The following is a 14,406-nucleotide window of genomic DNA, read 5'->3' on the forward strand; positions in this document are numbered from 1 at the left end:
TCAGCGCCTCGTGGGTGCTGAATAAATATTGATTAAACAAACCAAGTAATGAATCATGTCTGCTGCAAGTGCGGGTGCTTGGTAAGGTGGAAAGACGGAAGCGCGCTGGATTCTCCTGGCCTCAGGGCACAGCTGGGCTCAGGGCATTTGGAGCGGGGGCGGTGGGAAGTTGGGAGCCACCCCACTTCTTCCAGTCTGTCATGCCCGGGCATGGGGGTGGTCACTCTATTGGCCCGTCCCACTGGGTGAGCGGAGACGGTCCACGCTCATCCCGGAGAATCCTTACTCATCGCTCAAGGATGAGCCTGGAAAATGGTACTCCGGCCGGGGGCACGGGGGGCTTCCTGTTGGCGGGCAACACCCCTGAAATGCGACATGAGCTGTGGATGCAGTGGACGGGGGCAGAGGGCACTGAGAGAAGGGTCTCACTCTACAGAGGGGGAGGTGAGAAACCTCCCAAATGCACACAGTTCTGCGTGTTATGGCAGGGCCGCCGCAACTTTTTCTGTAAAGGGCCAGATAATACATCTTTCAGGGCCCTCTACCTCTGCTGCAATCCTGCCGAGTGTCACAAACGCAGCCACTGACAGTGGGTAACAGAAGGCGCATCACCGTGCTGTTCAAATACAACTTCACTTACAGGCACCCCAACCTGAATTTCATAGCATTTTCATGGGTTACAAAATATTCTTCTTTTTTCCCTTCAATGATTTAGCCAGTTCTGTGTAGGAAAAAAAGGCAGGATAAAACAACAACATAAAAATCATTCTTTGCTCGTGGTGGGCCAGACAAAAACAGGCGGCAGGCCACCCATGAGCCATGGCTTGTCAACCCCGACTCTGTAGAGGAGAAAAGAGGGAAGACAATCAATCTGAATTTTGTTCAAAAACTGACAATTGAGGGGCGCCTGGGTGGCTCAGGCGGTTGAGCGCCCGACTTCGGCTCAGGTCATGATCTCGCGGTTTGTGAGTTCGAGCCCCGCATCGGACCCTGTGCTGACAGCTCAGAGCCTGGAGCCTCCTTCGGATTCTATGCCTCCCTCTCTCTCTGCCCCTCCTCCACTCTCTCTCTCTCAAAAATAAATAAACATTAAAGAAATTAAAAAACTGACAGTTTTACAGGGTAATAATATTCAAAACTCCTTTTGTCAGGTGCTGGATACAAATGACGATTTAACTGTATGATATGACATTTCCTGATCCTACAGACGAGGTGGCATCCAATATCTTTTGAGCACCTGCTAATTAAGAGCTATTCTCTCCCAGCTGGTCCCCCAGCTTCCTCTTCACCCTGTTATTTGTTGTCCACACAGAGGCTGGGTGAGCTTCCAATAATATACATCAAGTCAGTTTTTCTCCTTCTTTTTATTTATTTATTTTTAAAGATTAATTTATTTTTTAATGTTTATCTTTGAGAGAGAGAGAGAGAGAGAGAGAGAGACAGAGAATAGGGAAGGAGCAGAGAGAGAAGGAGGCAGAAAATCTGAAGCAGACCCCAGGCTCTGAGCTGTCAGCACAGAGCCCCACGCGGGGCTCGAACCCACAAACCGCGAGATCATGACCTGAGCGGAAGTCGGATGCATAACCGACTGAGCCACCCAGAAGCCCCAGTTTTTCTCCTTCTTGAAACAGACCCATGACCTGCCACTTGCCACTTGCATTTGGAACAAGACGCAAATGCCTTATCTCGTCCTGGTCTGACCTGGTCTCTGACCACTCTGTCCACAGCTGTCCAGGGCCTTTCTAGCAGCTTCCTTCAGCCTGAGATGCTCCTTTCCTCCTCCGGTTTTAGTGGGGTTGGTCTTCCTTGGGGATTCAGTACTCAGTTCAAATGTCACCGTTTTTTCTATGACATGGCCCTGTCTCATTTTCTTCATAGACCTGGTCTTCAATCCCAATTATCTTGTTAGTTAAACTGTTTACTCATTTCTGCCTGATTCATCTGACTGAAAGGTAATCCCCACTAAAACCAGGCAATTTCTGTCCAATCGCTGCTGCTTCGCCATTCTGGCATTAATGCTTAACAGTCAGTATTATATACTATTATTACATATTACATATTTGGTGAATGAATAAAGGAAGGAAATGGTCTGAGGGGTGAGAGAATGTTATGTTTAGGATTGTGCTGGTATCTTACTATGAAGGTGCCCGTGATGACAGCATTAGGGATTGGGTGGGGGAGGAAGAGTACGAACTTTAGATGAGCAAGGACCAGATTTTGGAAAGGCCCTTGGGAAATGTTAAGGTGTTTGCCCTTTGTTTTGAAGGCAATGGGGGTGGCCACAGAAAGCTCTGGAAAAATAAAGAAGTATGTAAGCTATCATGTGCTTGGTTTACACCATTAAGGATGGCAAAGGTCCTAGAGTAGTAATCAGCCGATCTTTAACTTAAACAAGAGTGGAAAGATGCCAAGAAATGAATTCAAATTCAGTGCAAATGTCACAACCCATCCTCTACTCCCTCCTTGAGCTGGGGACATGTGAGGTGGCTTTTGCCATCTTTCTGAATGCCAGAGCTAGAATGCAAAGGTCTCCAAGTTTCAAGGATTTTCATGTTGACAGAAAGAGTCTGTTCATAAAAGTTTACCTTCAGTATGAAAGACAGTGAGGGTGTGAAATTAAAAAAAAACAAAAAACAAAAAACACAACATGGCTCAGCTTGGTGATTGCAGTTCAAGCCGCGGTGGCCTGGTCCAACCACGGAAGTGACATTTCTCTGCCCGAGATAAGGCTCTCTTAAAGTATGTCAAACAGTAAATCAGGAGCCCTTTAAAAACTGGAAAAAGCAAATCAAAAGAGTTTCTTGTTTCCTATCTACCAATCTGTCTCCTTTCTTCCATCACTCTTTGTACTTGGAACAGAAAATTGTTAACTTCCTTTCTTACGAATCCATGGAGGAAGGTGGAAATAATTGACCTTTAGAAACCAGAAGCCAGATCTGCCCCAAAGTTAAGAGAGGGGACAGAAGTGTGAGGCTGGCTGAGGCAGGGTGAGCATGAGACCCAAGCCACTCAACACAAGTTTCCAAGGACAGTGGCTACTTCACAAGGTGACCCTGAAGCTGCCTTTTCATCGGCTTCAACATGTTCATTTGTGATGTCTCCGGCTACGCTTCTTCTAGGAAGAAGGTTACCATCTGCCCGCTGAGATCTCTGCTTACACCGATATTTACTAACAATTTAAAAATGTTTAAGGGGACCACAGATAGAGTGCCAAAGACACACGGGTGCTCATCAGCCATCATTTTATTGTGCTTGTGTCTGATTCCTAGGTGGACTGCCTTTTTATTCATTCTCTCTCCCACCTTCAGGAGCATTCCATGTGCCAGTGGGCACTGTCCTCAGATCCTAAATCTTTCCATGAACATGTGCTTGCCTACCTTTCTCTGCACACAAGCCTCAACATTTCCTTACAAAAGGACAGCCAAGATGAAGGGTGATTTTTAAGAACTGCAAGTTTTGTGCCGAGAAGATTCCTGCCTCTGCCGTTGGTTGGTTTCAGTTGCTCGGAAGCTTTCGGTCAGAAAGGGGGGAAGGAGGAAGTGCTCTCTGAGGCCAGGTAAGGTAGCAGCTAGAAACCCAGACATTGTCAGGGATACTGGTACCACCTGGAATCAGACAGCATTCTGTGCATCTCCTGTCTCAAAAGGCCACCGTGGTACCACCTCTCTCATCGATGTGGCTTCCCACTGCAGTGACTGTGACGTAGGATAGCCACAGGAAAAAGTGCTCTGCACCTTGAATCTATAAGGGAGGACAGTGACCCAGCTTGGGATGGTCTTCGATCATCCTGTGGGCACCCCCCGCCCCCGAACTTAGATGGCTTGAAAAGATAACGCTTACTGAAAAGTCGTCACTGGGGAAGAACAGGAGATCTCGAAGGGGATCATTCCGATAGGTCTTTTCAAGTTCTTCAATGACGGTTTCATAATCCAAAGGCTCGAGAAGTCTGGGCTTTTCCTGCTGTGGAAAAGGAAAATAGGGTATTAACCACGGACACACATAATCTTGCTTGTTCTCAGTGCCCGGTTGGATTTCAGTTCTTAGTATTACCAAGGTTTTGACATCATGCAGTCCTTCCAATGGAGTCACAGGGACCCCAAGCATTTAGGGCAAAGCCACATGACTACCATTTCCAGATCTGAAATAATATGAGAAGACCCTTCAATACTTGACGCCTTGCTCAGTAACTCAAGCTGTTCGCACGGAGCCCCCAAAGCTCACTGGAGTCAGCCAAACACATCCACTGAATTATGTAAATTTTCTCTTGGTCTATTTGAAGAAAGGTCCTCCGCCTACTTGCTACAGTATTATGATCATCATCTGTTTTGCTGAATTAGATCCTTCCTTGTGAGGTTTACCTGGCTCTATTTTAAAATGTTGGCTCCCTATTAGCAAGCAAAGTATCATGGGCTGTCTTCGTTGTTACTGAGGCCTGGATCCTGTGTCAGGATTAATTGCTTGGCTCGGAGCCTCTTTGCCACAACAGAGAGAAGCTGGGTGATTCTCTAACAGAACTGAGCAACACAAGCATTAAGGGCGCAGTGTGGTGGAAGCGGAGAAGAGTCTGAAAAAACAGCCAGATAATTGCACTACATTAAAATGCTGAACCCGGGAGGAAAGACACCTCCTTCAAAGAAGCTGCCTATTCCACCAAGTGACCAGTGGGGGAAGGCGTGGCTATTTTGTTACAGGGTTGACGTGTTTACTCCAAAACCGTGAGAAAAATAGGTCCCCAAATAAAGAATAAAACATGATAAAGCAGAAAACCAAAGACACAGTCTTGAGTTCCCTAGCTCTTCAATGAAATATTTATGCAACTTAAATGAAAAAGGATGACCTTTGGGATTATTTAGGGGGCTCTTGGAAGCTGGAGGGGTCACCGTGAAATCTAGATACTAAAGGGAATGTCATAAATGGAAAACAGTTTTTTCCCTCTATCATGTCAATGACATCGACGGTTTCCTGCCAACCTTACCCCTTCCCAGTCTGCAAAGCACAAAGATTTAGCTTTGATTTCTAAGGCCTTCTTTGGAAGATCTCCGCTGGTAAGGCCCTAGAAACTTCCACCAACATTTTAGTCATTGCTAATTGGCTCCTCAAAATAGCAGTGTTTTTTCAAATGGAAACAAAACCAAAACAAGATGTGACCCAGTGGGCCACCAACAGGGATTTCCGTGTACTTCCTGCATTAAAACAAAATGAAAGAAACCCATTTTACAGATGCTTAAGTAAACTGAGGATGATGCAAGGTGAATATTCTCTCTGGAAGGGTCTTCAAGTAAGATCACCAGATTTAGCAAATAAAAACACAGGACTCCCTGTAACATTTGGAGAAAAGATGGTTAGTCGTCTGACACAACCTCTTTAGTGAAAGACCTGTGTGAAATGTTCACTGTTTTGAAGCAGAAGACCCAGAGACGTTGTGGTGTGATTTGGGTAATTAAAAAAAAAACCCAAAGAACCCCAAAAAGCTCCTTCTAGAATTTCTGCCTTTTGACATGATTATTCTACGTAGACTTATTTTAAGTTCCATCTCCCTAGTTTCCCAGGCCAAGGTTAAGCCCAAGAATCACAAATGGATAGCTCAAGAGGCACATGCTGGCTCCAGATGTTAGATCTGGCCTTATTTTAGTTTATTTTTAGTTGGCTTCGAACGTCTTCAAGTAGCCGCAATTCACTCCAGTTCAGCTAGAGACCTCAGTGTTCCTCACCTATTACCTCTTACCCTGTAATGTCACACGTTGCATCACCAACTGCTCCCTCAGGCCTTCAAGTCTGAGACACATGGCTGATTTGGGAACCTCTTTTTTTTTCTCCTTCTTTTCATATTGTGTTTATGCATGAAATGTGTGGCAAGTGAACCACCGATTTGGTTGGTTATGTCCCCTTCTGTCACTGGATCTCCAGCCTAAGCGTGCTGACGCCTTTCATTGCTCATATACCAACAGCCTGTGATGTGGCTACTAATACTTTCTCTCTGCTCCCGTTCCTCACATAGACATGAACAAGACTGTGAGAGTGTGGCTTTGTGCGCGTTGCAATTTATGGGTTTAAAAGCAAATGGCATAAGATGTTTTCGGAGGCTTTTACAATCCTGTTCTCACCATCCTTTCAATGTTATCTCCCTTAGTTGCAAACTTGAGCATTAATAAGCAAGCTGGAGACAAGAAGACCATCAAAGAAGATGTCTCCCTAGGGGCCCACACTCCACCTAGAATTAGCCCCACCTAAATGAGTACAATGGGAAAATCAGAGCTCACAAGTCACAGGGTATTAATAAAACCATAGAAAGACGAAATCCCAAACTTCCCTAGAGGTACCCAATAAAAGGCGTAGCCTGCAAACATCTGTTGGCAGGTATATTTTTATTAATGCATTTCAGGCTATGGTATGTCAGCCAATCAATGCATGAGATTTATCAAGCCTTTCCTGTTGAAATGTTGCACTGAAGTTATTTTGAGGTTATTTGGGGGCTGCAAAACCCAACAGAGCTGCTTCAAATAATGCATTCCCTTTGTTACTTCCAGGGGATATATTAGGAAAGCTCTGTCTTTCCAGGGAATGTGTCTGTCAATGGGCAGCATTCGAGACATCCAGTGTTTCTTAATTTTGTGGATATGAGGTCTAGAAATGAAAATAACAATGATATATTCCGCAGCACCCAGGGCTTGGGATTTGCTGACGCTTGGCATGAATGCTTTACGCATCTGCGATGGTCAGGATCCGGGTCATGGGACCACAGTTTTCTCTGGAGCAAGACAGCTGTCTGTTCAGTGTTATGGTCAAAGAGACAGATGTATTTGAGGATGGTGGAATCAGTTAATTTCTCACTACTGCTCCTTGCAGAGACGTTGAGTGCAAATGAGAACTGAGTAGCATTGATTCATAGCTTTAGAACAGTTGGGTTGTCCCTCCTGAATTTAATGTGCCTCCTTCTTTTGGAAATGCACCAACTGGGCTAAGGCATGTGCCAAGATTGCCCTGAATGGGATTGGATTTTTATAGTGCTTTTTACTCTTACTCTCTCTCAAATGACTAATGAATTTCATTAGCTGTTCTACAATCGCTCCAGGCATGGGAAAAGGCACCCATCAGTATCTGTTATTATGCAACAGGGCTGGTGTTATGCCACAGTGGTAATGGGCCCTGTTCTTCTCCTACGTATTGAGAGATTTGTTTGATCTACTTCCCCAAATCCACAGCTCGCCTCCAATTCAACTTCACTGCAGAAGAACGGGCTCCTGTCGCAAACACAAATGCTCTCTTTTCCTCTTCTTATTCCACCAGTTCTCACGGAATGCCAACACGGTGTCTAAGCCTTGGAGTTGGTAAACCTGCCATCTTAGTAATAGCCAAGGCTGTCAAGAGCCGTTTAATTTGCTTGGAAAGCAGACTGGCCGTGCCTTAGTTAAAGATGCAAATTTCTTTTTTTTTTTTTTTTTTTTTTAAAGATTTTTTTTTCAACGTTTTTTATTTATTTTTGGGACAGAGAGAGACAGAGCATGAACGGGGGAGGGGCAGACAGAGAGGGAGACACAGAATCGGAAACAGGCTCCAGGCTCTGAGCCATCAGCCCAGAGCCCGACGCGGGGCTCGAACTCACGGACCGCGAGATCGTGACCTGGCTGAAGTCGGACGCTTAACCGACTGCGCCATCCAGGCGCCCCAAAGATGCAAATTTCAAGAGCACAGTACACTGTTGCAAGGATCTGAATTAATTTTGTAATTATAATTCAAAATTACATGGGCGAAAAATGACACCGAAGACCTAAGCATTTGAAGCATGCAACAATGAAAAGTTAAATGACTAAGTTACCAACCTAGGTTTTTCTCCAGAAGTACAACTAAGAAACAACCTAGACTAGCCAGCCTTGTTTTACAGAGTCCAAAGCAAAAGGTAGAGTGTGATTACAGGTGTTCTATGCTGAGATGAGCAGAGAGGGTAACATGCACTCTGGAACCAGAATTCCTGGGGTTCTGTCTGGAATTCTGCTTATGGGTATGCAATGTCGGGCATGTTAATTACAATTTCTGTGCTGTGCAGTGAAGGAAACAATCCGTAAAACTACAAGGCAACTGGCAGTATGGGAGAAGATATTTTCATATGACATATCAGATAAAGGGTTAGTCTCCAAAATCTATAAAGAGCTTACCAAACTCAACACCCCAAAACCAAATAATCCAGTGAAGAAATGGGCAAAAGACACGAATAGACACTTTTCCAAAGAAGACAACCAGATGGCTAACAGACATTTGAACAGATGCTCAACATCACTCATCATGAGGGAAATATAAATCAAAACCAGGATGAGTTACCACCTCACACCTGTCAGAATGGCTAAAATTAACAACCCAGGAGACAACGGATGTTGGTGAGGATGTGGAGAAAGGGGAACCCTGTGCACTGCTGGTGGGAATGCAAACTGGTGCAGCCACTCTGGAGGAACAGTATGGAGGTACCTCAAAAAACTAAAAATAGAACTCCCCTGTGACCCAGTAATTGCACTACTAGGTATTTATCCAAAGGATACAAAAATGCTGATTCGAAGGGGCACATGCACCCCAAAGTTTATAGCAGCACTGTCGACAATAGCCAAATTATGGAAAGAGTCCAGATGTCCATCAACTGATGAATGGATAAAGAAAATATGGTACACACACACACACACACACACACACACACACACACAGTGGAGTACGACTAGGCGATCAAAAAGAACAAAATCTTGCATTTGCAACAATGTGGGTAGAACTATACTAAGTGAAATGAGTCAGTCAGAGAAACAAATATCATACGATTTCACTCATATGTGGAATTTAAGAAACAAAACAAATGAACACAGGGGAAGGGAAGGAAAAATAAGATAAAAACAAAGGGAGGCAAACCATAAGAGACTCTTAAGTACAGAGCAAACTGAGGGCTACTGGAGGGATGTTGGGTGGGGCAATGGGCTAAATGGGTGGTGGCCATTAGGGAGGGCACTTGGGATAAACACTGGGAGTTATATGTGAGTCATGACTCATTATTACACTATATGTTAACTAACTTGGATTTAAAAAAAAAGAATCTCTGTACCTTAGTTTATAAACTGCAAAATGGATATCTTAGTAGGAACTACACTGTAGGATTAAATGAGGTAATATAGTTATGCTTTTAGAATAGCACCACACCCACAGTACTAATTACATAAGTGTGAAGTAGATAAAGTCTGTGAGTTTACATTTTCACTAGTCATGAATTTAAAGCACTTGCCTTGTAAATTGAATGTGTACAGAGAGCAAATAGGAGGCATTCAGTAAATATCTGTTGAGTAAATAAGTTTATATCTTTTCACCCAGGAATTTCTGTTCTTGAGACAATGTTTTTAAGAAATAACTCCACATATAAGCCAAGATTTATAAAACGGTGTCTTTACAATATTATCTTCGTAACAGCATAGAAAATATATTCACCTTAATCCAGGAGGGATAAGAAAGGAAGGCAGGATGATGGAGGCTATATCCCCAAAGTGAAGACACTGGAGCTGCTGCTCAGAAACAACGATTGATATTTTTCAGACTTGTGTGCAGTGGAGAGAGGCTTACTGCTCTAATGGGCTTAGGGAAGGACACTGGAAATAGGATGTGGGTTAAAACACACTAATGAATGATTGTGCAATATCTGCCTCGGTTTCCTCCTTGTAACTCTTCAATTCTTCAGTAAGGATAGTAACAGTGTTTTGCATATGATTGGCTTTTGCCAGGGGTGGGGGGGGGGTGGGGAATAGGAAGGTGGGGTCCGTGATCAAGATGTCCAAGATGGCGAGATTTGCTGCAAAAGGAGAGACGACTGTTCAAGACGCATGCATATTACAATACGAAAGTTTGAATCCAAAATATTTAGACCTCTAAGGGATAGTAAGGCCTGAAGGACAAGGCCAGCTAAAAATGGGTGATGGGTATTGAAGAGGGCACCTTTTGGGATGAGCACTGGGTGTTGTATGGAAACCAATTTGACAATAAATTTCATATATCGAAAAAAAATAAATAAACATTTAAAAAAATAAATAAAAATGGGAAACAGTAAATCATTGAGGATAAGGAGTTATAATGAAATTATGGCACATCCCCATTCTAGGAAACAATACATGCTCATTTCAACTGAGTTTTTGGAAGTTTGTAATAACAAGCAAAATCGCTTATGTATTATTGTTAAATAAAAATGAGAATAAATATTGCACACCAGAGTTTAAATGTATTAATTATTGTTTATTTTATTATTTTTTTTCAAAAGTGCTTAAATGGTCTATTCTAAGTGCTTTGAAGATACAATCTTAAATTTTGTTTCCCTCATTCATTTTATTTTTCATGGAATTCTGCCTGTTTCTTTTTTTCTTTTTTTAAAAAATTTTTTTTCAACATTTATTTATTTTTGGGACAGAGAGAGACAGAGCATGAACAGGGGAGGGGCAGAGAGAGAGGGAGACACAGAATTGGAAACAGGCTCCAGACTCTGAGCCATCAGCCCAGAGCCTGACGCGGGGCTCAAACTCACGGACCGCGAGATCGTGACCTGGCTGAAGTCCGACGCTTAACCGACTGCGCCACCCAGGCGCCCCTCTTTTTTTCTTTTTAATTTTTGTTTCAATTCTAGGTAGTTAACATACAGAGCAGTATTGGTTTCAGGAGTAGAGAGGAATTAAATTTAAACTTCATTTTAATCTGCATAAGATCTAAAAAATTTAAAGAAAGCAGATTAGAGATACAGATCTATATATGATCAGTTATTATATTGGGATGGGTTATGAGATTTAGGTATTTGCTATTTTGATTTCTCACATTTTCCAAATTTTCTACAGTGAACGTGTACTGCTTTCATCATGGTGAAAAAATGAACTTGGTCTTTCAAAGCTACCATGCCTTCATGGAAACACTGGGGAATTGTTTGATTTTAAAACTGTTTACCCTTTGAAGACATACCAGAGAGAAAACCTCAAAAATCGTAGCAGGAACTTTGCATGGAGGTTCAACCAGTAACAGCCTCAAGTAACTAAAAAAAAAAAGACATATAAAACACTGGGGAAAGAGGACTGGGGAAAATAATTACAGATTATGTATGTGGTCCTAGAATCTACCGTCAGCAAAAAAGGAGAACAATTAGCAATGTATTAATGAAAAGTATTTTGAGCTCTGGAGGGAACCACAGACATCTGCTAAGTTCCTTAAACACCTCTGTGCATTGGTCGTTATGGCAAATGATGAGAAGTCAGAATCTGTAGTTGGAGGGCCACAGGCTTTTTTCTCCCAGCTGTGTAACTGGGACAAGGTACTTACGTTGAGACTGAGTGAGGCTGATTTAAAGGAGTCAAAGGGCAACTTCCTGTTTACAGCAGTGTTATTATAAGGATCGAGGACATGAAGTATGAGAGGGTATTAAGCGAACGACCGAATGCCAGACAAATATAGATCTGTCTTTGAAAAGCACTGAAATTACCCTACATGTTTTACCCAAAAGCATATACCAAAACCAAGTCAATCCAACCAATCAATTAAATCCATTACACTAAATTCCTCATGTACCCAGAAACTATGGTACATGCTTCTGTATTTATTATCTAAATTTCCTTAAAAAAAAAAAAACTTAATAGCTAGCTATTCTGTGGAAGCAAAAGAACTAATAACATAAGGAAAACACTGACATCTTTTTTAAAAAGGGCAGCATCTACACTGTGAATTGCCTGAATCAAGTCAGGCTGCGGTACCCTGCAAAGAAAAAAGGAAGGAAATCTACCTAATCAAGTACGTCAGCAAATGAAAGTGACTATGAAATTCTGCCTCAAATTCTACCTTGAGAAACAGCCTAGAAAACATTTTTATGTATTTATACTTCTGAATTAAAAAAAAAAAAGATTAAATTTGAGATTAGTTTAGTATTAAACTCATACCTAGAGACAATCAAGTTGGAGATATAGGATGTCTTTCTGTAGGTCTCACCTACATTCATGCAGGTCAAGTTTATCACTACTGGAAGTAAACAAGATCGCTAAGACCTAATCAGGGAAAGTGGTTAATGGGATTTAGGATCCTTCATTTTGGGAGGTCACAGATTTGTGTTCTAAATTTCAAGTGTAATTAGGGAGCCAAGACTCGCTACTCACCGTTGAGGTCACTCTAGTTTGTTGATCTGAACTAGTTTCCCGTGGTTCTCCTTTTCAGAAAAATCTGATCTTTCCAGGAAACATTATTATGAAAAAAAGATTTTCCCCCTACCTTGGAGAACCTTTATAATCTTTCTATGACACACTTGCCCTCCGTGATGCTAGTTGGGACTTTCTTAATCTTCCCCAATCAGCCTTGTCCTTGCCAGATATCTGAACATTTATTCTAGTTTGAATATTCATGCCAGAATTAATTGATAGCTGAGTGTCTTCTTCACCTTACAGAACCATTCATTTTGGCTAATGATCCAGGAAAACAAACAAATAAAAATTGATATTTACTTCAGGACCAATATAGTAGGCATGAGATGCCAATTATTTAAACATCCTCTTCACATCTTGGCATACAGACAAACAAATAACTGACATTGAGGATCCACAGGGTTTTTAAAGAAACCCTAGAAAGAATTCCAATCTCAGGATCTCCAAGACAAATTAGAAGCAACACAGCTGTTAACTAATTTAAGCATTATCCAGATAACTGATTAAATTTCTTAGAGGAAATAAAAATACAAATGACACATGGATTCTTTAGACCTTAACCTAATCCAGGACCCTTTGGCCTTCGTACAACTGGAATGGAACCAACTTCCACACTATTTGTGTTTAAAATAAATGACAGAATTGGAAAGAACCCATACAGCTGTATCCATGGCCACAGCTGTCAGCCTGTGGTCGTGTGACAGATTTAATTCAGCCTTTCATCAAAGGGAGTTTCACTGGACAACCTCTCAAATGTTTGAGCTTCAGAAAACAAGACTAGCTTTTCTTACCAAAAAGGAAGTGATTAAGTAAGGAATAAGCCATCTTATGCTGACCCTTTAACCTTCGCTCTGCCTTGAAGTACACAGTTTCATGAGAATGGAAAAACACTAGCTAAATCAAAGTTAAGAATTGTACAGCTGGGCAAGCTCAGATTAAGCTGAATTTGGAAATGGTTCCCTTGGTAACAAAAACGGACACAGATCTCAGAAGAAATCAACCAGTAGTAACTCTTTAAATGTCTCGGTCCATTTTAGTGAAACGAAGCAGGTTAAAGTTGGTAAATTATAAAGTCCTTTGCAAATATAAAGGAAGGTAAGTCATCATATTCAACAGAAACATTACAGTTCGAAAAATCAGAATATTCCATTTTGTTAACTCTTAATGTTATTAGGAAAACCGAGGACACAAATGAGATTTATAGGATCTATGATTTAAGGTGTACTTTCAAGCTGAAACCAGACCTTTACAGGCTTATTTTCTTTTTAAGGAAATTTGACCAGATATACCTCTTCGCAGCACATCAAAATTCACACAGTTTGTATAACAAAATGATAATAAAAAAATAAGAGTGTTTGCTTCTCCATCTAACATGGGGGCTTGTAAAGAAGTAGAAAAGATCCAAAAAGATCTAAATCAAATTTAATTACATGTCTCATTTAGTTTTCTAGAAACACTTGAAAGATAATAAATATGATTAAAAATACATCACAACCCAATTACAAGTCTGCCTGATACCAGAGAAATTAATGCCTTAGAGCCAACTGCTGGGAATTTTAGATTAATTCACGTGAAATCTGTCATGAAGGCTTCCACTGGCTTAAACTCTGACACTATTCTAGAACGTTAACAGCCACACAAATGAACTTTTGGCTTGAGTACGAGGAGTGTGTGTGTGTGTGTGTGTGTGTGTGTGTGTGCATATATACATAAACACATACATGCCACACACACATACAAGAATGTAAATGGTTTTGTCAACAACATGCATCTTATATTTTCAATAGATCTCTCCAATAATGACAGTCAGCTCCTTCTTTTATTTCTTTCCTTACTTTTGGCTACTTGAGATTGAATATGCAATCGTGGGCATTTGTTGTTTTTTGGCCCAGACGACACCTGCCCTGATTTCTTTTTTGTACTAGCATTTTATTTCCCTCTGTGGACTTCTCTCCCCACCCCTATTAGGAACAGTCTTGGTGAGTCTCAATGTTTGGAACTGAAGGTCAGTCGTGTGGGATCCTGGCATCTCTCCACTCAAGATTCAGAGTTCTAGAGGGAAGTGCTGAATGGGCGTCACTAGGGTCATATGCCCTATCACCCGGGACCGTGAGAGTATTTAACACTTTCTCTCACTGAACAGCCCTATAAAGCCTAGAAGAGATCATCCCTGCTTTTTTGTACAGATGCAGAAACTTGGATTCTGAGGACTTGGGTCAGCAGGCTG

General features: G+C 41.8%; 1 protein-coding gene across 11 annotated transcripts in view; it reads right to left on the reverse strand.

Moving 5' to 3' along the window:
* The window catches only part of DOCK10 (dedicator of cytokinesis 10), a 273,034-nt gene that overhangs the window by 152,741 nt on the left and 105,887 nt on the right, over positions 1-14,406 (reverse strand). For all 11 annotated transcript variants that reach the window (XM_043578002.1, XM_043578000.1, XM_043577997.1 and 8 more), the window contains exon 2: positions 3,841-3,960. In XM_043578002.1, the coding sequence (XP_043433937.1) occupies positions 3,841-3,960 (120 nt within the window). The remainder of the gene's footprint in view (positions 1-3,840; positions 3,961-14,406) is intronic.

Source organism: Prionailurus bengalensis, chromosome C1 (genome assembly GCF_016509475.1).
Source record: "Prionailurus bengalensis isolate Pbe53 chromosome C1, Fcat_Pben_1.1_paternal_pri, whole genome shotgun sequence".
In the NCBI taxonomy this organism is placed as follows: domain Eukaryota; kingdom Metazoa; phylum Chordata; class Mammalia; order Carnivora; family Felidae; genus Prionailurus; species Prionailurus bengalensis.